At 44.7% G+C, this 22301-nt stretch overlaps 1 protein-coding gene across 1 annotated transcript; it reads left to right on the top strand.

Annotated features, from left to right (window-relative positions):
• Window positions 1-607: 607 nt before the first annotated feature.
• Window positions 608-22008, top strand: strap (serine/threonine kinase receptor associated protein). Its single transcript, XM_086010087.1, has 10 exons — window positions 608-739; window positions 1236-1400; window positions 9268-9403; window positions 10507-10588; window positions 10668-10740; window positions 14296-14395; window positions 14625-14762; window positions 17453-17589; window positions 21101-21250; window positions 21508-22008. The coding sequence occupies exons 2-10, from the start codon at window positions 1289-1291 to the stop codon at window positions 21567-21569; spliced, it is 990 nt and encodes a 329-aa protein (XP_085866213.1). The 5' UTR covers window positions 608-739; window positions 1236-1288; the 3' UTR covers window positions 21570-22008.
• Window positions 22009-22301: the final 293 nt, after the last annotated feature.

Raw genomic sequence — 22301 nt, 5'->3', positions numbered from 1 at the left:
AGTGCTATATACAGGTGTGGTCACTGCCGGTACTACAGTATACATGAGCTGTAAAAAGTAGTTCCCCCCTTAACGGTATATACATTACAGTGATAATGGGTAGTATTTTGAAAAAGTTTTTTGTAAAGCATTTTCAGTTGCAGTAATATCGTTTTTGTAAAGAGCTGTGACCTGTTAGTGATTAAATAAAGATACTAATGAGGTTTATAAACCAATTATCAGTCTATATTGGTTCATGTTTGAAAAAATAGCAACTCATGATTTCTATACCAAATGTAATAGTTTGTCTCCTGATTTATGAGGCGGTGGCCCTCTTTTTGTTAGAACCGGTTAATTGTAAATGAACTGTAACTTAATCAAACTTTAACTAAAACTTAACAAATTAAACTAAAGTTTGGTTTGCCGGGGTGACGATGCACTCCAGTCCCCGCGGCGCCCACTGGTCTCAGAAGGCCTCAAGTGGACACCGCGTGCTCCATCTCCAGGGCCACATGAGGCGGTGGTGTTGGCAACACTGGTTCATGTGAGGATTTGCATTTGGGTTGACGAAATATTATGAATGGAGCAACATTGCTGGAGCTGCGCATGTGCGGCAGCTGCGCTCTTCTGCTCTCGCGGGCCGCTGCACGCGGCGTCTGACGTCACTTCCGCTGCAGCGCCGGGGGCAGCTCGAGACTCAGCCGCAGTGTCGCCGCGCGAGTCCTGGGCTTCGCCCACCGCCAGCACCACCTCACCGTCGGTAAGAAGGGGCTGAGCTCGGGGTTTGAGTCTGGTGTCCGGGGCCTTGAGTCGGGGTTCGAGTCTGGTGTCCGGGTCTGGGCCTTGAGTCGGGGTTTGAGTTTGGGGCCGGGGGTTGGGTCTGGGCCCGGGGGTTGGGGTTGGGGTCTGGGGCCCGGGGGTTGGGGTTGGGGTCTGGGGCCCGGGGGTTGGGGTTGGGGTCTGGGGCCCGGGGGTTGGGGTCTGGGGCCCGGGGGTTGGGGTCTGGGGCCCGGGGGTTGGGGTCTGGGGCCGGGCCCGGGGTTTGGGTTCTGGGGCCGGGCCCGGGGTTTGGGTTCTGGGGCCGGGGTTTGGGGCTGGGTCCGGGGGTTGGAGCCGGGGGTTGGGGTCTGGAGCCGGGCCCGGGGGTGGGGTTTGGAGCCGGGTCCGGGGGTTGGGGTCTGGGGCCGGGCCCGGGGGTCGGGTGTGGTGCCTGGGATTTGTGTACCCCCGGTCGTCTGACCGTTTCTCTGCTTTAGGTTGCCGAGGAGCGGAGCCGCGCTGCCTGGTGGCCGCTCCCCGAGGGCTGGAGATGGCGATGAGACAGACTCCTCTCACCTGCAGCGGCCACACGAGGCCTGTGGTCGATTTGGCTTTCAGCGGGATAACGCCTTATGGCTACTTCTTAATCAGCGCGTGTAAAGGTAAGGCCAGTCCGCGGCTCCCCGGGTGACGGCAGTGCAGCGGCTGCGGTAAGATCGGGGTTTAAAATGTCGCGTCCACCAGGCCTGTGTTTGCCGCCTCTGAATGGGGGGAAAAGCATCAGCACATGTATTGACTTAAAAAGTGAACAGTCTCCTATTTTTCAAAGGATGGAAAAGGACTGATTGGGACATGGTCAACCCACATGAACTGCATTCAGACTCTGTTTAAAATGTGTATTTCCAACAGTTGCAGTTTTCTTTTTCCTTTTATACAGTAACTTTTTTCATGACTGTTTTGTGAATTGAGTGAAGGTAATACAGATTAGTATGCATGTATTGATATTTAGACCTTGTGTATATACCAGATGTGCCAGATTTTTTTGGGGGGTGGTTGGGGAGAAAATAGAGATATATCAAAATGAGCACTTGGGGACCTTGTACTTCAAATAAAATTATGGAAACGTGGAACTTAGTATACTGAGCCTTTCAGATTGAATATACTGAATTGCACTCTGTTGCCTTGGAACTATTATTTCATGTTTTAATTGAGCCTGTTTTGTAAAACATCCTGAAAGATTGACAACTTGAGTGAAATTCAACCAGTTAAAATTTGAGTTGTATGTGGGGTAACGCCTCTTCACGTGACAGCATGATGAGTCAGAGCCTATAGCGTAAGGCCAGGATTCGGAGGCTGACACATCTGGTTCGAAGCATCTTCCCAGTTTGGCATTTCAACTTGGACTACACAGCTAGGTTTTGCTTAAAATCCTGGAGACGCCATACTAAATATGACAGGTTGATATGCCTGTAGTATAGGAGTAGGCCATTCAGCCCCACAAGTCTGTTCTGCCATTCAATGAGATGGCTGATCTGTATCCTAACTCCATTCTAGGCTCCCTATCCCTTTTATACCCTTGGCTAGTAAAAATCTATCGATCTCAGATGTAAAATGATCATATTAAAGAGTACAGCACAAGACAGCCATTCGGCCCATTGAATCTGTGCCAGCGCTCTCCAAGAGCAATCCAGTTAGTCCCACTCCCCCGCTCTTTCCCCAAATCCATGCAGTGTTCCTCTTTCATGTATTTATCCAATTCCCTATTTGAAGGCGACTGTTGAATCTGTATCCACCACCCTATCAGGTAGTGCATTTCAAATCCTAACCATTCGTTGCGTGTAAAAGTTTTTCTTCCTGTCGCTTCTGGTTCTTTAGTCATAAATCTGTGCCCTCTGGTTATCGATCCTTCAGCCATTGGAAACAGTCTTTCTTTAAAATCATGAAGGGTTTAGATAGGGTAAATAAACACCTCCATCAAATCTCCTCTTGGCCTTCTCTGCCCCAAGGAGAACAACCCCAGCTTCTCCAGTCTAACCCTATAACTGTATTCCCTCATCCCTGAAACCATTCTAGTAAATCTCTTCTGTACCCTCTCCAGATTAAAAGGAAGTGACGACTGGTGCCCCACAAAGAGCTGTGCTGGGGCCTCAATTATTCACTTTATTAATGACTTGGATAACACAACAGAGAGCCATATATCCAAGTTTGCCAATGACCAAGATTGGTGGCATAGTAAGTAGTGTAGACAGGAGCATAAAATTACCAAGACATTGATAAATTAAGTGCCTGGGCAAAACTGTGGCAGATGGATTGCAACGCAGGCAAGCGTGAGATTTTCCATTTTGGACCAAAAAAGGATAGACAGCAAATTATTTAAATGATAAGCTAGTAACAGTGGATTTCAAGAGATTTAGGAGTCCCAGGAGTCCATGTACACAGATCACTGAAATGTAGTAATTAGGTACAAAAAAAATTAAAAAGGCAAATGGAATGTTAGCCGTTACAACTAGAGGCCTCGAATATAAAGGAGTGGAAGTTTCGCTACAGCTCTACAAAGCCTGATTGGACATCTGGAGTATGGTGCCCAGTTCCAGGCACCGCTCCTTGGAAGCAGCGCAGTGCAGATTGACCAGAATGTTACCAGGGCTCCAAGTTTAGATTGAGGCGAGATTACATAAACTAGGCTTGTATTCCCTGGAATATAAATGGTTAAGCTGGTGATTTGATGAGGTTGTTCGGATTTTGAAAGGAATTGATAGGGTAAACCGAGAGAAATACTTTCCAGTGGGGGAGTCTAGGACAAGGGGGCATAGCCTTAAAATCAAGTTTATAAAGCATATAGGATCCTGGGCTTTATAAATAGAGGTATAAGTACAAAAGCCAGGAAGTTATGCTAAACCTATATAGGTGAGATGAGAGTGACTGCCCTTGACATCAAGGCAGCATTTGACCGAGTGTGGCACCAAAGAGTCCTAGTAAAACTGAAATCAATGGGAATCGGCAGGGAGGGGAACTCTCCACTGGCTAACAGCATACCTAACACAAAGGAAGATGGTTGTGGTGGGTGGCGGTCAATCATCACAGCCCCAGAACATCGCTGCAGGAGTTCCTCAGGGCAGTGTCTAGGCCCAGCCATCTTCAGCTGCTCAGAAGTGGGAATGTTCGCTGATGTGCACATTGTTCAGTGCCATTCACAACCCCTCGGATAATGAAGCAGTCCATGCCCACGTACAGCAAGACCTAGATAACATTCAGGCTTGGGCTGATAAGTGGCAGGTAATATTTGCATCATAAGTGCCAGGCAATGACTATCTCCAACAAGCGAGAGTCTAACCACCGCCCCGTGACATTCAATGGCATTACCATCGCTGAATCCCCCAACATCAATATCTTGTCCACCATTGACCAGAAACTTAACTAGACCAGCCACATAAATACTGTGGCAACAAGAGCAGGTCAGATGCTGGTTATTCTGCGGCGAGTGTCTCGCCTCCTGACTTCCCAAAGCCTTTCCACCACCTACAAGGCACAAGTCAGGAGTGTGATTGAATACTCTCCACTTGCTTGGATGAGTGCAGCTCCAACAACACCATCCAGGACAAAGCAGCCCGTTTGATTGGCACCCCATCCACCACCTTAAACATTCACTCCCTCCATCACCGGTGTACCGTGGCTGCGTGTGCACCATCTACAAGATGCACTGCAGCAACTCGCCAAGGCTTCTGCGGCAGCACCTCCCAAACCCGCGACCTCTTCCACCTAGAAGGTCAAGGGCAGCAGGCGCATGGGAACAACACCACCTGCAAGTTCCTCTCCAAGTCACACACCATCCTGACTTGGAAGTATATTGTCATTCCTTCATCGTTGCTGGGTTAAAATCCTGGAACGCCCCCCTTAACAGCACTGTGGGAGTACCTTCACCACATGGACTGCAGCGGTTCAAGGCGGCTCACCACCACCTTCTCAAGGGCAACTCGGGGTGGGCAATAAATGCTGGCCTTGCCGGCGACGCCCACATCCAACGAATGAATATATTAAAGTTCGGTCCCAGCCAGAACATGGTGTCCAATTCTCGGCACCACACTTTAGGGTATGGAAGAGATTGACTATAATAATTCCAGGGATGAGGAATTAGTTACGTGCGCAGTCACTGGTCCTTCATTATAGATTCCAATCACTTCCCCACAATGGGTGTTTGACTAACGGGTCTATAATTTCCTGTTGTTTTCGCCCTTTTTGTGTCTCTCACCTTTTACTTAAGATTTGAATCCTGCTCTTCATTTTGTGAATTTTATGAGGCACATACCTCAGACAGCAAAATCTCACTTTTTTATTCTTAAAAATCAATGTGTATTGAAAAATAACAATTTTTATTCCTTGTTCAGCAATCTGGGTTAAATCGGCCTTTAACACACTAGCTCTAATTAATAGTATACTCTTTGATTTGAAGTTGCTTAATTCAAATTATTGGGTTGGTTTTGATTTTTAATGCAGACAATGACTTTGAATTATCAGGTAGCTTTGTACAGGTGTATTGAACACAATTAACATTTGGGGAAAAAAGGTACATGTGGCTTCAAAAGGCAGTGTTGTATGTTAAGCAAACATTACAGCATAGTGTGGCATTAAGGATGTTAAAATCCCATATCAGTGGATTGAGGTACAAGTCATTCAATGGGGCTTTTGGCTCTGTTTTACAGTTGAATGAATTGTATTTTGATTCAATGGAGCATAAGAATTTTGAGCATGAATGTTACTTTTTCAAAATTATCACGGTAGTTTTAGAACTCTGATCTTTTATATCTTCTCTGCTTTCCCCTCTCAGCATCTGCACTGAACAACTTCTCATTTTTCAGTGATATCAACCTCCATCTCAACTCCTCATGTTCTCTTCTGAGTTCACTGCGCTCCTATGCTCCCTTAATCTCTCCCTTCATATAAACTCCCCTACCCATATTCACTGCCACCCCCTTGACTTTGTCTCTACACCAACCATGGCAATCACAGATAAGGCCATGTCTGATCTCTTGTATCACTTTCCACCCACATCCCCCTTTCCCCTCCCAATCCCACTTCCTTCTGTGCCTGTACCTGGAAAAAAAACTCTTCCCCTAAATCACTTACAACTGCACTTTCAAATTCCCAATTGTCCAGCCTTTGGCCTTGTATTCACCACGACATTTCTACAGCTACCAATCTGCTCAATCGCACTCTCCCCATCATATTTGATGCCCCTTTCCCTGTTAAAACCATTTCTTTCTCTCTCTCTCTCTCTCGTGCACACGCACACGTCATCCAAAACTCTACTGCCTGTATCCTCACTCGCACCAAGTCTTGTTCAACCATCATCCCTGTGCTGGATGACGTGCATTAGATCTTGGTCCAGCAATACTCGATTTCAAAATTCTGATCCTGCTTTTCAAATCTCTCCATGGCCTCACCCTGTCTTATCTCCGTAACCTCCTACAACCCTTCGGGCAATGTCCCAGACTCCTCCATCACCATCCCTGGGTATGTCCTGTCCCACTGATGGGCCAGGCACACCAGAGGAGGCGGCACAGTGGTATACAGTTGGGAGGGAGTGGCCCTGGGAGTTTTCAACATTGACTCCGGACCCCATGAAGTCTCATTGCTTCAGGTCAAGCATGGGCAAGGAAACGTCCTGCTGATTACCACCAACTGCCCTCCTTCAGCTGATGAATCGGTACTCCTCCATGTTGAACACCACTTGGAAGAAGCACTGAGGGTAGCAAGGGCACAGAATGTACTCTGGGTGGGGGACTTCATTGTCCATCACCAAGAGTGCTTCGGTAGCTCCACCACTGGCCGAATTCTGAAGGACATAGCTGCCAGTCTGGGCCTGCAGCAGGTGGTGAGAACCAACATGAGGCAAAAATCTACTTGACCTCGTGCTCGCCAATCTATCTGTCGCAGATCTATCTGTCGCAGACGCATCTGTCCGTGACAGCATTGGTAGCAGTGACCACCGCACAGTCCTTGTGGAGACGAAGTCCCGTCTTCACACTGAACACCCTCCATCGTGTTGTGTGGCACTACCACTGTGCTAAATGGGATAGATTCAGAACAGATCTAGCAGCTCAAAACTGGGCATCCATGAGGCGCTGTGGGCCATCAGCAGCAGCAGAATTGTATTCCATCACAATCTGTAATCTCATGGCTCAGCCTATCCCTCACTCTTACCATTACCATCAAGACGGGGCCAGTTGTGGTTCAATGAGGAGTGCAGAAGAGCATGCCAGGAGCAGCACCAGGCGTACTTAAATGCGGTGCCAACCTGGGGAAGCTACAAAACAGGACTACATGCATGCTAAACAGTGAAAGCAGCATGCTGTAGTCAAGGTTAAGCAATCCCACAATCAACTGATCAGATCAAAGCTCTGCAGTCCTGTTACATCCAGTCGTGAATGGTGGTGGGCAATTAAACAACTAACGGGAGGAGGAGGCCCCATGAAGATCCCCAACCTCCATGATGGCGGATCCCAGCACACGAGTGCAGAAGACAATACTGAAGCGTTTGCAACCATCTTCAGCCAGAAGTGCAGAGTGGCTGATCCATCTCGGCCTCCTCCTGACCGCCACCGCGTCCCCCACCTCCCCAAACCATCACAGAAGCCAGTCTTCAACCAATTAGATTCACTCCATGTGATATCAAGAAATGGCTGAGCGCACTGGATACAGCAAAGGCTAAGGGCCCCGACAATATCCCGGCTGCCGTGCTGGAGACTTGCGCTCCAGAAATAGCTGCGCCTCTAGCCAAGCTGTTCCAGTACAGCTGCAACACTGGCATCTACCTGACGATGTGGAAAACTGCCTAGATGTCCTGTCCACAAAGGACGAATCCAATCTGGCCAATTACCATCCCATCAGTCTACTCTCAATCATCAGTAAAGTGATGGAAGGTGTCATCTGACTAACCAATAACCTGCTCACTGATGCTCAGTTTGGGTTCCGCCAGGACCACTCCTCTCCCGACATCATTGCAGTCTTAGTCCAAACATGGACAAAAGAGCTGGATTGGTGAAGTGAGAGTGACTGCCTTTGACATCAAGGCAGCATTTGACTGACTGTGTGGCATCAAGGACCCTAGTAAAATTGAAATAAATGGGAATCGGGGAAAACTCTCCACTGGCTGAAGTCATAACTAACACAAAGGAAGATGGTTGTGGTTGTTGGAGGTCAATCATCTCAGCCCCAGGACATCGCTGCAGGAGTTCCTCAGGGCAGTGTCCTAGGCCCATCCATCTTCAGCTGCTTCATCAATGACATTTCCTCCATCGTAAGGTCAGAAGTGGGGATGTTTGCTGATGATTGCACAGTGTTCAGTTCCATTTGCAACTCCCCAGATGAAGCAGTCCATGCCTGCAATACAGCAAGACCTGTACAACATTCAGGCTTGGGCTGATAAGTGGCAAGTAATGTTCATGCCACAGAAGTGCCAGGCAATGACTATCTCCAACAAGCTAGAGTCTAACCATCGCCTCTTGACATTCAACAGCATTACCATTGCCAAATCCCCCACCATCAACATCCTGGGGGTCACCATTGACCAGGAACTTAACTGGACCAGCCACATAAATACTGTGGCCACAAGAGCAGGTCAGAGGCTGGGTATTCTGCGGCGAGTGTCTCCCCTCCTGACTCCCCAAAGCCTTTCCACCATCTACAAGGCACAAGTCAGGAGTGTGATGGAATACTCCCCACTTACCTGGATGAGTGCAGCTCCAACAACACTCGAAGCTCGACACCATCCAGGACAAAGCAGCCTGCTTGATCACCCCATTCACCACCTTAAACATTAACCCCGTCCACCTCCGGCACACCGTGGCTGCAGTGTGTACTGTCTACAGGTTGCACTGCAGTAACTTGCCAAGGCTTCTTTGGCAGCACCTCCGAAACCCGCGACCTCTTCCACCTAGAAGGACAAGGGCAGCAGGCGCATGGGAACACCACCACCTCCAAGTTACCCACCATCCTGACTTAGAAGTATATCGCCGTTCTTTCTTCACCGCTGGGTCAAAATGCTGAAACTTCCTCCTTGGCAGCACTGTGGGAGTGCCTTCACCACACGGACTGCAGCAGTTCAAGAAGGCAGCTCACCACACCATCTTGAGGACAGTTCGCCATGGGCATTAAAAGCTGGCCTTGTCGGTGATGCCCACTCCCCAATAATTTTTTTAATTCAAGTCTGCGCTCCTCCAATTCTGGCCTCTTGCACATCCCCGATGTTTTTTTTTTTTAAAAATCGCTCCACAGTTGGAGGCCATGCCTTCAGCTCTTGATTCCTTCCTTAATTCTCTCCACCCCTCTCTTCCTTTAAGACGCTGCTTAAAACCTACCTCTTTGACCAAGCTTTTGGTCACCTGTCCTGATATCTCCTTATGTAGCTCAATGTCAAATTTTTTGGTAACGCTGCTGTGAAGTTCCTTTACATTAAAGGTGCTATATAGATGCAAGTTGTATAATTTTTGTAATTACAATTCATCATTTTAATGTTTGGTATCTATTCAGATGGCAAGCCTATGATGCGCCAGGGTGACACAGGGGACTGGATTGGGACGTTTCTGGGTCACAAAGGTGCTGTCTGGGGAGCCACGTTAAATAAAGAGGCCAATAGGGCAGCAACCGCAGCAGCAGATTTTTCAGCGTGAGTACTTCTCTCCTGTATATAGTGGTGGTATAAGTAGATTGTCACTGAAGACAATTAATGACGTAATTAGCCAACGAGTTTATTACAATGAGACCAAAGAGGTTGCTGATGTGGCTTTTTAAAGAACAACTCTACTGCACAGAACAGGGAAAGTTAAGCTAAATGGAAAAATTTCCTTTCCATGCACTCTGATCCAAGTATGGGAACCTAACATTGTCCTGTGGCTAGCCATATGGGTTCCTTAAGTCTAATGCTGTTTTTAAAAAGCAATTCTATATTGGCGAGAGGTGTGCACATGACATTCTGTGGGCCACATGGCTGCTCACTGCAGGCCATTTGTCCAACCAATCCCAGGCAGCTCTGTTCTATTTGCAATAGCATAATACTGCGGATGCTCTAAATCTAAAGCCACAACAGAAAATGCTGGAAATACTCAGCAGGCCAGGCAGCATCTGTGGAGAGAGAAACAGAGTTAACATTTCAGGTCTGTGACTCTTCGTTAGAACTGGAAAAAGTTAGGGATGTAACAGATTTTAAGCAGGTGCTGAGGCAGGCGCGGCGGGAGGAAGGAACTAAAGGGACAGTCTGTGCTGGGATTGAAGGCAGGAGAGATTAAATCTTGCAAATGGGGGTGGCAGAATCATCAACAGCTGCTGCCTCTCTTTGCAATTGTATTACTCGTTGCTCTGTTCTGTTTGTATCTTCTGAGCCTGGAAATGTGGAAGGGCTGTTTGCAAAGCTATTTCCTCTTTAATGGACAATCCTAAAACAAAACACCAAGATCTGGTTAGTATTAACAATTGGAGAGGCGCACAAATTAACAGGGTGTAGATGTCAGCTTGAAATGTGACTCCCAAGGTTGCACGTGATGCACTTATGTGGCCCACAGAGATGAACTCTTTCACTGGAGGTTCCAGATAACTTGGCCTCTTTCAATGGCTTGGTCGGCTAGGTCAGTGTGTGTAAATGTCGGTCAAGGCAGGGATTAAATTTGGGTGTGGCAGTTGGTGTTCGGGGAAACTGAAGTCTTTCAGCAGTCATATATTTCTTTTCATGTGGCAATGAGTTATTTCATGAGTTTGTCCCTTTTTTTTCCTCAGCAAGGTGTGGGATGCTGTGACAGGTGATGAAATTATCACTTTAGCCCATAAACATATTGTCAAAACTGTGGACTTCACTCAGGTAAAATCTATTTCTAATTCAGTTAGTGTTTCTGCCCATGATTTTTGCAACCTTTTATAAATTGATTTTTTTTTTGTAGGATAGCAACAACTTGCTGACTGGCGGACAAGATAAAGTTTTGCGTATTTATGATTTGAACAAACCTGAATCAGGTGAGTCTTGGTATAGAATTGGCTTACTGTGGGCAGTGTGTAAAATGAGGTTTTCTTTCAGCTGCCCCATTGCGATGTTGCTGAAAAGAAATGGCATAAATGTATAGCAATTAGTGTTGTACAGGGCATTAGTTATTGGATTACAAATCAATAACTTTGATCAGCTAAACCTTTTTGCAGTGATGTAGTGCTTAGAATGGTAGCCAAGAAATGCCCCATTTATGTGGTATTTGATGGACAAGTACATGTTGATGAATATTGGCGATTGTGGGGAATTCAAGTTTTTGAAGTTTGACAGTTTTACGTGTAGATTTGTTGCTAGTTGGAACTTATTACAGTCATGCCTGATTGGGGCGTTGCTCATTAAACTAGTTTGTAACCTTGTTCACCTGGATTAAGCATGCAAAGAAAAAGCAAGACTTGCATTCATATAACACTTTTCACGACCCCCCCCCCCCCCCCCCGACCTTCCAACATGCTTTTACAATCAATGAAGTATTTTTGAAGTGTAGTCACTGGAGTAATGTAGGAAATGTGGTCGCCAATTTGCGCACAGCAAGATCCCACACACAGCAATGTGATAATGACCAGATAATCTGTATTTTTGTCACGTTGATTGAGGGATAAACATTGGCCGGGACACTTGGAGATCGCCCCTGCTCCTTTTTCGAAGTAGTGCTGTGTGATCTTTTATGTCCACCAGGGAGGGCAGACAGAGCATCGGTTTAACATAAATTGCTGGAATCTGTTGTACTTGGAGTAGAAGCTGACTAGACATTCAGAATGCGTCTGGCTGGAAAAACATACACTTAGTACTTCACACAGTATTTGAAACTAGGGACATTGAAGGAATAAAAGTGTCAAAGCAAAGACATAAAGCTTAAACGCATATTTAAAGATGAGCTGGGAGAGAGTAAGACTGAAGCGTCCTGTGTCAGCTGTGGCTCAGTGGGCAGCACTCTCGCCTCTGAGTCAGAATGTTGTGGGTTCAAGTCCCACTCCAGGGACTTGAGCACATAAAGCTAGGCTGACACTCCAGTGCAGTGCTGAGGGAGTGCTGCACTGTCGGAGGTGCCATCTTTCGGATGAGACATTAAAACGAGGCCCCGTCTGTGCTCAGGTGGACGTAAAAGATCCCATGGCACTATTTCGAAGAAGAGCAGGGGAGTTATCCCCGGTGTCCTGGCCAATACTTATCCCTCGACCAACGTAATAAAAACTGATGATCTGGCCGTTATTACATTGCTGTTTGTGGGACCTTGCTGTGCGCAAATTGTCTGCCGCGTTTCCTACATTACAACAGTGACTACACTTCAAAAGTACTTCATTGACTGTAAAGCGCTTTGAGACATCCGGTGGTCGTGAAAGGCGCTATATAAATGCAACTCTTTCTTTCAAGTAATTATATAGGTGACAGGTTTGTATGTTATGTCCTCGGATGTCAAATTTGTTAACAGGTTGTCATTCTTCGAATGAGAAGTGTTCACTTGTCATTGTTGAATATGGTGTTACATAGAAGATAGGAGTAGGCCATTCGGCCACTCGAGCCTGCGCTGCCATTCAATGCGATCATGGCTGATCATCCAAATTCAGTACCCTGTCCCAGCTTTCTCCCCATATCCCTTGATCCCTTTAGCCTTAAGAAATATATCCAACTCCTTCTTGAATATATTTAATGAATTGGCCTCTACTGCCTTCTGTGGTAGAGAATTCCACAGCTTCACCACTCTGGGTGAAGAAATTCCTCCCCCTCGCTGTCCTAAATGGCTTACCCCTTATCCTTAGACTGTGACCCCTGGTTCTGGACTCCCCGACCATCGGGAATATCCTTCCTGCATCTAGTCTGTCTAGTCCTGTTAGAATTTTATAAGTTTCAATGAGATCCCGTCTCATTCTTCTAAACTCCAGTGAGTATAAGCCCAATCGACCCAATCTCTCCTCATATGTCATTCCTGCCATCCCAGGCATCAGCCTGGTGAATCTTCGCTGCACTCCTTCCATGACAAGAACATCCTTCCTCAGATAAGGTGACCAAAACTGCGCACAATACTCAAGCTTTGGTCTCACCAAGGCCCTGTACAACTGCAGCAAGACATCCTTGTTCCTGTAATCAAACCCTCTCGCTACGAAGGCCAACATACCATTTGCCGCCTTAACCGCCTGCTGCACCTGCATGCTTACCTTCAGCGACTGGTGCACAAGGACGCCCAGGTCTCGTTGCACTTCACCTTCTCCCAATCTATTGCCATTCAGATAATCTGCCACCTTGTTTTTGACACCAAAGTGGATAACCTTGCATTTATCCACGTTATATTGCATCTGCCATGCTTCTGCCCAATCACCCAACCTGTCCGAATCATACTGGAGTTTCTTGGCATCCTCCTCACAGCACACACGCCCACCCAGCTTTGTGTCGTCTGCAAACTTGGAGATATTACATCTAGTTCCCTCGTCCAGATCATTAATATATATTGTGAATAGCTGGGGTCCAAGGACCGATCCCTGCAGTACCCCACTCGTCACTGCCTGCCACTCGGAAAAAGAGCCGTTTATTCCAACTCTTTGCTTTCTGTCTGCCAACCAGTTCTCTATCCAAGTCAATACCTTGCCCCCAATCCCATGTGCCTTAACTTTACACGCTAATCTCTTATGCAGGGCCTTATCGAAAGCCTTTTGAAAGTCCAAATACACCACATCCACTGGTTCTCCCTTATCTATTTTACCAGTTACATCCTCAAAAAATTCCAGTAGATTAGTCGAGCACGATTTACCTTTTGTAAATCCATGTTGACTTTGTCCGATCCGGTCACTGTTTTCCAAGTGCTCTGCTATTACATCTTTCATAATGGACTCTAGCATTTCCCCCACTACCGATGTCAGGCTTACCTGTAATTCCCCGTTTTCTCTCTACCACCTTTTTTGAACAGTGGGGTAACATTAGCTACCCGCCAATCCATGGGTACTGTTCGAGTCTATCGAATTTTGGAAGATGACCAGCAATGCATCTACTATTTCTAGGGCCAATTCCTTAAGTACCCTAGGATGTAGATTATCAGGCCCTGGGGATTTATCGGCTTTCAATCCCGTCATTTTCTCTAACGCCATTTCCCTACAAATACTGATTTCTATCAGTTCCTCCCTTTTCATTCGACCCTATGTTCCCCGACATCTCTGGGAGGTTATTTGTGTCCTCCTTTGTGAAGACAGAACCAAAGTATGTATTTAATTGGTCTGCCGTTTCTTTGTTCCCCATTATAAATTCCCCTGATTCTGACTGCAAGGGACCTACACTTGACTTCACCAATCTTTTTCTTTTCACATATCTATAAAAGCTTTTACAGTCAGTTTTTATGTTCCTTGCAAGCTTGCTCTCATACTCTATTTCCCCCCTCTTAATTAATCCCTTTGTCCTCCTTTGAATCCTAAACTGCTCCCAATCCTCGGGTTTACTGCTTTTTCTGGCCAATTTATATGTCCTCTCCTTGCATCTTATGCTATCCCTAATTTCCCTTGTTAGCCACGTTCTTATGTGAATCCCAATATTCTTTCTCTCAGAACCTCTGGAGATCAGTGGCCATAGTTCTGGTATTAAGAAAGCGCTGTGGTGTAATGGGGACAAGCAGATACTTTCGGCAGCTGATGACAAGACTGTAAGGTAAGAACTTTGTTGAGTAGTGGTCAAATTCAGAATGACTGAACAAATGTCCACTTGAATATTTTACAGTAAGTAAAATCTGTGACTTAAGGAAAAATTGGAGGGTCTGTGAGCTTGACTGTGGGGGGGGGAGGGGGGGGGGGTGGGTGGAATGCACAATTTCAGGTAACACCGATTCAACGGTGTATGTTTACATGTTTTAATATTTTTTGTGGTTTTATTTATATAGGCTCTGGGACAGGACTAGTATGACTGAAGTGCAAACCATTCATGTTGGATCATCTGTAAGCAGTGTAGAGTACATACCTGACGGGGAGATAGTGGTTTTAACCTATGGAAAAACGATTGCTTTTTACAATGCACTAAGGCAAGTTGTCAGTTGACATTTATTATGTTCTCGACTTCATTTAAGAAATATGCTTTCTTTCAAATTACTTCCAACGGTGTATGATTTTGGTATTTGTCGTGAAACCTCTGAATTATGAATCAATTTATGTTTTAGAAATGTGCTGTTGTACCTGCAAAACAGATTCATTGAATCTGTTGGCTTATAATGGAATGAGAAATGTCACCAGCCATTAGTTATTTATTTTGGTGCAACTTGCATTTATATAGTGCCTTTAAAGTGGAAAATTACCCACAGCTTTGTAAGAATAAGGAAAATTGGGCACCGTGCCAAAGGGGGGGGGTGGAAGATTAGGAGGGGCGATGAGAAGATTGGTCAAAGGAGGACCTTCAAGAAGAAGGAGGTGGTAGAGGATTTTAGGAAGGGAATTCTAGAGCATTGGGCCTTGGTGGCTGAAGCCATGGATGCCATTGATGGATGAAGTTAAGGTGTGCGAGGAGGAATGGAGAATTTAGGGGGTGGTGTTGTAGGACTGGAGGAGGTTAGAGCTGGGGAAGAAAAGGCCATGCAATATTTGAATAGAAAGATGTGACTTTTAAATGTTTGGATGAGCTGAAGTTTAGAGGATGGGAGACCAACCAGGAAAACATGGAATAATCCAGTCTGGAGGTGACCATAGGCAAGAATTTATGTTTCAGTAGTGGATGGGTTCAGGGAGGGGTGGAGGTGGGGCATGTTATGGGGTGGAATTAGGTGGTTATGAAGGAGAGTTTGAGCTTTGGAATTCAGTGTGGAGTGAAGATGCTGAGGTTGCAACAGTCTGGTTCAACCGGAGATCTTTTGGGGCGGGGGGGGGGGGGGTGGGGAGTTGGTGATGGGTATGGAGTTTGAGCTGGTGGGGTGGGCAAGATAGCTACTTCAGTTTTCACAATACTTGCATGGAGGAAATTGACTCATCCAAGCTAGATGCGGGATGGGTAGTCTGACGGCAGAGACAGTGGAGAGGCAGAGTTGGTGTAATGGTGACCATGAAACGACTGGATTGTTGTAAAAAAAAAACAACTGGTTCACTGATGTCCTTTAGAGAAGGAAATCTGCCACCCTGACCTAATCTGGCCTCTGTGACTCCAGACCCACTGTAATGTGGTTGACTCTTAACTGCCCTCTGAAATGGCTTAGCAAGCCACTCATTTGCACCAAACCGCTACAAATAAGTATACTAAGAATACGACGTGCATCGGTTCAAGAAGGCGGCTCACCACCACCTCGAGGGCAATTGGGGATGGGCGATAAATGCTGGCCTTGCCAGCGATGCCCACATCCCACGAACAAATAAAAAAAAGCCAGCAATTTTCTCTGTTTAAAAAGTGTTTTAATATTTTCAGTATTTTACTTGTGTTGTGCACTACTTCCCTCCTTAATACCTCAGCACAGGATATTAGCAAAGCTATAATTCGCTAGTACAGTGCTGAAATCTCATCGGATAAAATAGTTTTTTAAAGTCACTCAATAATTTGCTCGTTCAAATACTAATTTCTTTTGCACTTGACCTTGATTTATCTCTGCACCCAATCGCCAGAATCTGCAAAATGTTCCATGCTGATTTCAGATAACCACACCGCAGTGCGCTCATTTGTAAAGCCGTTTACGAATGGTTTTGTGCTAGTCACTGAACTTGTGCTGCTTTAATAATCTGAATACCCTGTTCCTGTGGTTGTACTTCATTCTGAAAATCAGAGCTGCACTGACTTGGATTTGGGTATTTACACGATTGTAACAATGTGGTAGATTCAAAAAGGTTCTTTTTTTAAAGGTAGTGCTGTGTATACTGCATAATCTGACGATATCAAGTCCCAATTTTTGCAAGTAGTGGAGAGATTGGTAAAGATTTTAATTTGATTGCTCGTGCATTGTAACTTGGATTTAACTTCATTTTTTCAAGTTCCGATGGCTACGCATAGCATAGTAACATGCACATTTGAGTACTTTTAATGTAGTTAAACATTTTACCAAAAAAAACATTTTCTGTGAGGAAACTACAAAACTTCACTCAAGTTCAAAGGACCTCAATAGCTTTTGTTAGCTAGTTTGAGAATGGTACAGTCAGTCCTATTTAGTTTATAGAGGATTTGTGAAATGAATCTCAGTAATCTGCACCCAGTTTTTAGGCTTATTAGAACAGGAATACTTTACTAAAAGCAGCTATTGGGGCAGAAACTACAATGTCATTTAAAAGTGATTGGCTAAGTATTTGAAGATAATATAAAAGGATATAGGGAAAGGGTGAGGCAATATCATTTGCACACATAGCTCAAATTGAAAAGCTAGCACTGCCCAAAACTGGCCCTAATTTGATAATTGCTCAGCACTAATGAAGCCACAAGATGGCTGTCAAAATGGGAAATGTCACCCTGGATTCAGTATATGGTAATCTTCCACATTTGGGTTAAAGCATATTATTTGGGTGGAGAAGATTGTTTTTGTAGTTTTAACAGTTATTATCTCTTTGCCTCCTCTCCCATTGGTGGGTTCTCCAGTGGAGCTGGTGGTGATGCCTTGGGGTTGAAACCAGTCATGTTTAGGAATCCAGTTTTGTGCCAGTATTTTCTTGTTTGTAGAGTACAACCTCAGTAACCAAAAACATTTGCATTTGCTGAAATGTGTGAAGATTTAGGTGCATTCTGTGATGTTTGTGCTGGTGTTTTTTTCAGTCTTGAGCTGATCAAATCTTTTGACGCACAAGCTTCAATCATCTCTGCTTCTCTTCACCCTGAGAAAGACGTCTTTGTGGCAGGAGGTGATGACTTCAAACTGTATAAGTTTGACTACAATACGGGCGAGGATTTAGGTAGGTCTTCATGCGTTTTCAAGTGCATTAGTTGCTCTGTGTTAAATTGTATTTCAAATCACAAAGTTCCTTGGCACTGCACATTGTAGGGTGGCTGCTGCTTGATGGATATCCTGCAACAGCAATTCCAGTGTATAGAATGGCCTTAAAAATTGAAATTTACCTGTGCCATCTGATATCTTAAGCTTGTACAAATTAACATCTATCTCCTTATAATTTTTTTCCATAATAAATGTTGAATTGGTCCATGGCTCAGGTGTGCATTTGCTTTGCATTTTTTAAATTGAAGTGGATCTGCAAGGCATCTTTTCTGTAGTCAGCTGGTGTGCGTCAGTGTCCTCTCTGGATCACTGAAGACTTGCAGCGATGAATGAAGAGCTTGACTGGGCAATCCATGATTGTATTGTGGGTAGGGTTGCTGCAAATGTGATTTCAATTACTCCATTGAAGTGGGTACTCTATTTGCTTCAAAATATTGAAGACTGCTGAGAACAGAGCAGCAGCATGAGTTCAATGTGAACAAGTCCATGTAGGATTCATAAAAGGACGACTAAGATCTTCTGTCCTACGATGAGTCGTGGTAATCTTTGATCGGAAATTGGATACTTCAAGACCATTACATCAACTCCAACTAACCTGTCTTGCTTAACTGATCAATCTGCGCCTGCAGTGTATGCTCTGGTGGAATTACTGGAGGTGAGCCCATACTGCTTGTGGCCCTCCACTCTAGCTGCAGATTAGACATCCCTTCTAGATTAAAACTGTGGCTGCCAATTCTCTTGTTAAGGATAATAGCAATATTGTACATGAAACACTGGTTGGTTGGTTTTCAGTTAGACTTGTAGCTACAGTAATGTAATAAATCGTTGGAATTTTACAAATTAAATCTCAAGTTTCCTGTCTGGAATGAGACCTGATTTCATGACTGACGTTAATCTGATTGCACAACTAAGAACAAAAAAAGTAGTATTGTAGCTTTTGCACCATGGCCGATGAAAAAAATTGCTCTTCTAGTGCATGCCGTGTCTGGTATGCTGGCTTATTATGTGCCTTAATTCTTTTGAATTAAGTTTTCTGTACTAAGTACTTGGGCTGTATGCAGTTGTTTAAGGATAATAGCTTTGTGTAATGAAGATATCTTTGAGTGCAAAGCTGTTATAAAATGGCAGGTTAGCCAGCATCTGTGGAGAGAACAGACAAGTTGAGATTCTTGTCTGTTCACATGTAAAAATTGAATCTCCGGTGGTCTTGCTCGCAGTTGGAGGAAATGGTATGCCTTTTAGCTGTTGGTTAATGCTGGCTGAGACATGAAGCAAGTGAGCATAACCTGCTCTTGTAATGGGCTGGATTTTGCGACCCCTATGGGTGCGTACGCGCCCGTAATGGCCGCGCAAGTGCTGGTTTCAGGCATGTGCTGAAAACCGGCACTTGCGATCTGTCACGAATTCTTGACACATCGTCCGCATGCCCAAGAAAAGTGCCCATGTGGGTGGAGAATTGGACAACTTCTGCCCACTGAAAGGCCATAGAATTCTTACGCCTGGTAAAAGCAGGTGTAAAGTCCTGCTTTTGCCAGCAGAAGAGTTTGGGAAAAAATTATTTGCTATTTTAATCATGTAAACATTTTTTTTTTTTAAACCTGTGCAATGAGGTATGGTTATTTGTAGCCCCTTTAAAACATTTAAATTTCTTTCAAAAAATTACATTTTTGTTTAAAATACTAAATTAAATGGCTTTTTAATTTTTATATGTAATGGTTTTTCTTTATTTCAGTGTATTGGTGCATTTTTGCAGTCATCCGCACTCATACTTTTGACATTTCTCTGCGTACAGAACTGTCAAAAGTATGAAGGGGATTCCCTCCTTCCATTGTTTTGCCTGGCCCACGTGATCCCAGGGGCGCTTGCGAACTGCATGTGCCCCTGGGATACGTGGGCCTCTGTGCATTTCGAAGAGGAGAGGCCCAGGATTGCAAGCCTTGGTATCTACGAACTTACCCGCTGGTTCCGTAGATGAATTTTCCGATCTGAGGCATCCGCCCGCAGGAAGCCTCCGATCAGAAATTCAGGGCTATTGGCCCAGAAATTCGGCTCTCCACGGGTGAGTACGCACGGGGTACTCGCCCGTCGGCCGAATGGAAGTGTGGGTTTCCTGCATGCATTGCGGCATTCGCGGGAAACCGGCACTTCCGATCCTCTGAACGAAGGGTTTCAGAGGTCGAACATGCGCGCAGGGGAGGCTGCGCGTGCGCTTTGAACTTAAGTTTTTTTTGCAGGTTTTCACGCGAGGTTAAGCCTGTAGGATTTACACATTTAAAAAGCAGGCGTAAGGCCTGCTTTTTACAAGGTAAGTGATCAATTAATTAAAATTAAAACATTTTTTCCACAAGTTTATTATTTTTAAATACTTTAAAGCAAGCTAAGTTTATTTTTAGCCCTGTTTTTTTTATAAAATTTTTTTTCAAAAATTTAATTTGTTTAAAAGTTATTTAATGTAATTTGTAGTTTATTGAAAGAGTTTTTAAAATTTATTTGAAGGTTTAATGCTATTTTGAGGCCCGTAGTATTCATAAGTTTAGACAGGTCTTCCTGTCAATCTTATGAATGGGCTTTTCCCTCCTCCGATTGGCTGCCCATGGCTCACTTGATCCCAGGGGACGCATTGCACTAACTACGCTCCTGGGACACGCAAGCACAGCGCGCCGGCAGCTGGGCCAGGCCCCGGAGCGGAATTCAACAGGGCCCTACAGCCTACAGCTCAACGGCTGGTGCGCAAGCTAAGTGCAGGTCGGGGGCTTACACCCGCGGGAAGCCCCCGACCCGAATTTCTGGGCCATTGTTTAAAGGTTGCAGCGCCATCTCTGGAGAAAGCATCAACTGAAGGATTTTAATGTTACGGATACATTTTGTAATCTCTGCTGCTCCCGATAACGCTCTTGCACCAAGCAAATTAGAAAGACAGACTTGCATTTGTATAGTGCACTTCACGAGCTCGGGGTGGCCCAAAGCGCTGTACAGCCACTGAAGTACTTTTGAAGTGTAGACATTGTTTGAAACGTGGCAGCCAATTTGTGCACAGCAAGACCCACAAACAGCAGTGTGATGTTGATTTGATGGATAAATATTGGCCAGGACACCGGGGATAACTTCGCTGCTCTTGGAAATAGTGCCGTGGGATCTCTTACGTCCACCTGAGGGCAGATGGGAGCTCCAGTTTAACGTCTCATCTGCCCTCCGTGCAGCACTCACTCCATGCTGCACTGGAGTGCCAGCCTAGATTTTTGTGTTGAAGTCTCAGGAATGGGACTTGAACCCACAACCTTCTGACTCTGAGGCAAAAGTGCTACCCACTGAGCCACGGCTGAATTTTCCAGTAATTTGAATTTTACAAAGCAAAATGGGAATTTAATGCTTCAAAAATTTGAATTGATCAATAGTTAAAAATAAAGAGCAAGTTATATCTCTGTCACAGTCTCCCTGTTCTGAGACAAATATAAATCCTTTTGTTACAGAGTCATACAAAGGGCACTTTGGTCCAGTTCACTGTGTAAGATTTAGCCCCGATGGAGAATTATATGCCAGTGGTTCTGAAGATGGAACTCTTCGTCTGTGGCAGACAACTGTTGGCAAAACGTATGGGTTATGGAAATGCGTACTCCCTGGTAAGTACATTTTGGCACCTATGTACATAGTCCATGTTTTGCTGTGATATTTAATCTTAATTCACACCATAAACCTGTAGCAGTGCGACCCTTTGTTATACAGAATCTCTTTTTCTGAAGGAACAGTTTTGGTTCGGTAAATTCTCAGCTGGCATTTGCTGACTCTGCAGATCAATCATCTTTGGGTGAAATACTTGTAATTAATCAGTGTTTGTGGTGAACTGCGTGTATTTTACACTTCTTTCTTTGAATTACAGAGGAGCTTGGCTCTGAAAACTCCGATTCTATCTATGGCACCCCTCCAGAGGTAAAAGCTTGAACTGCCAGCTTGAGAAAAACGAATAAGCAGCATTCAGAGGAATCGCTGACTAGCTAGAAAACAAAGAGCAAGCGTTCCATTGTATATGGTTACGGCAAATGCAGACATCTAAATGGAACCATATCAGTAATTCAAAAGCTGAAGACTGCTGTAGTTAAGTCTGGAAGACAAGCACTTGGTGTCTGCAAGGAAGGAAAGTAGTAAACCTGTGCAGCTGCCTCCTGTCTTCGTGTTGGTTTAATTGAGCCTGCCCAGTAACATCTGTATATATTTTAATGCATCTTGGCAGACATTTCTGTTCATATGGAGGAAGTGGTAAAGTTACAGTTGTAACATCACCGATTCAAGTATGTTTTCCTTAGAAAAGAATACATTTTTCTTTTTCCCTCCATAAATTCAGTGCTAATACTTTGGTTTAAAAATAAAAGGTTATTCAGTCTGTTGTTCTATTCATTTTAAATGGTCTATCTGTCTCAATTTGCAGTATCTTATTTGTGTAAATGATGCCTCAAGCAGTATTAAACTGGCCCACACACACTTATACAAAACATGCTTAAAGATCATTTGTATTCTTCAAATTTGGGATATTTGCTCCTGCTTAAAATTAATTGTGTTGCTTTGTGCAACTAAATGCTTGTTTATTCAGAAGTACATTTATCTGGATATGAGTGCTTATTGAAATAGATCCATTAAGACTATACTGTCCTCAACAAAAAAAAAAAAAAAAAAAAA

The sequence above is a fragment of the Somniosus microcephalus genome, chromosome 17 (genome assembly GCF_052327205.1).
Source record: "Somniosus microcephalus isolate GS21.2 chromosome 17, FLI_Smic_1.0, whole genome shotgun sequence".
NCBI classification, from domain to species: Eukaryota; Metazoa; Chordata; class Chondrichthyes; order Squaliformes; family Somniosidae; genus Somniosus; species Somniosus microcephalus.
The sequence above is the reverse complement of the archived record's forward strand: the minus strand, read 5'-3'. Positions and strand labels throughout refer to the sequence as shown.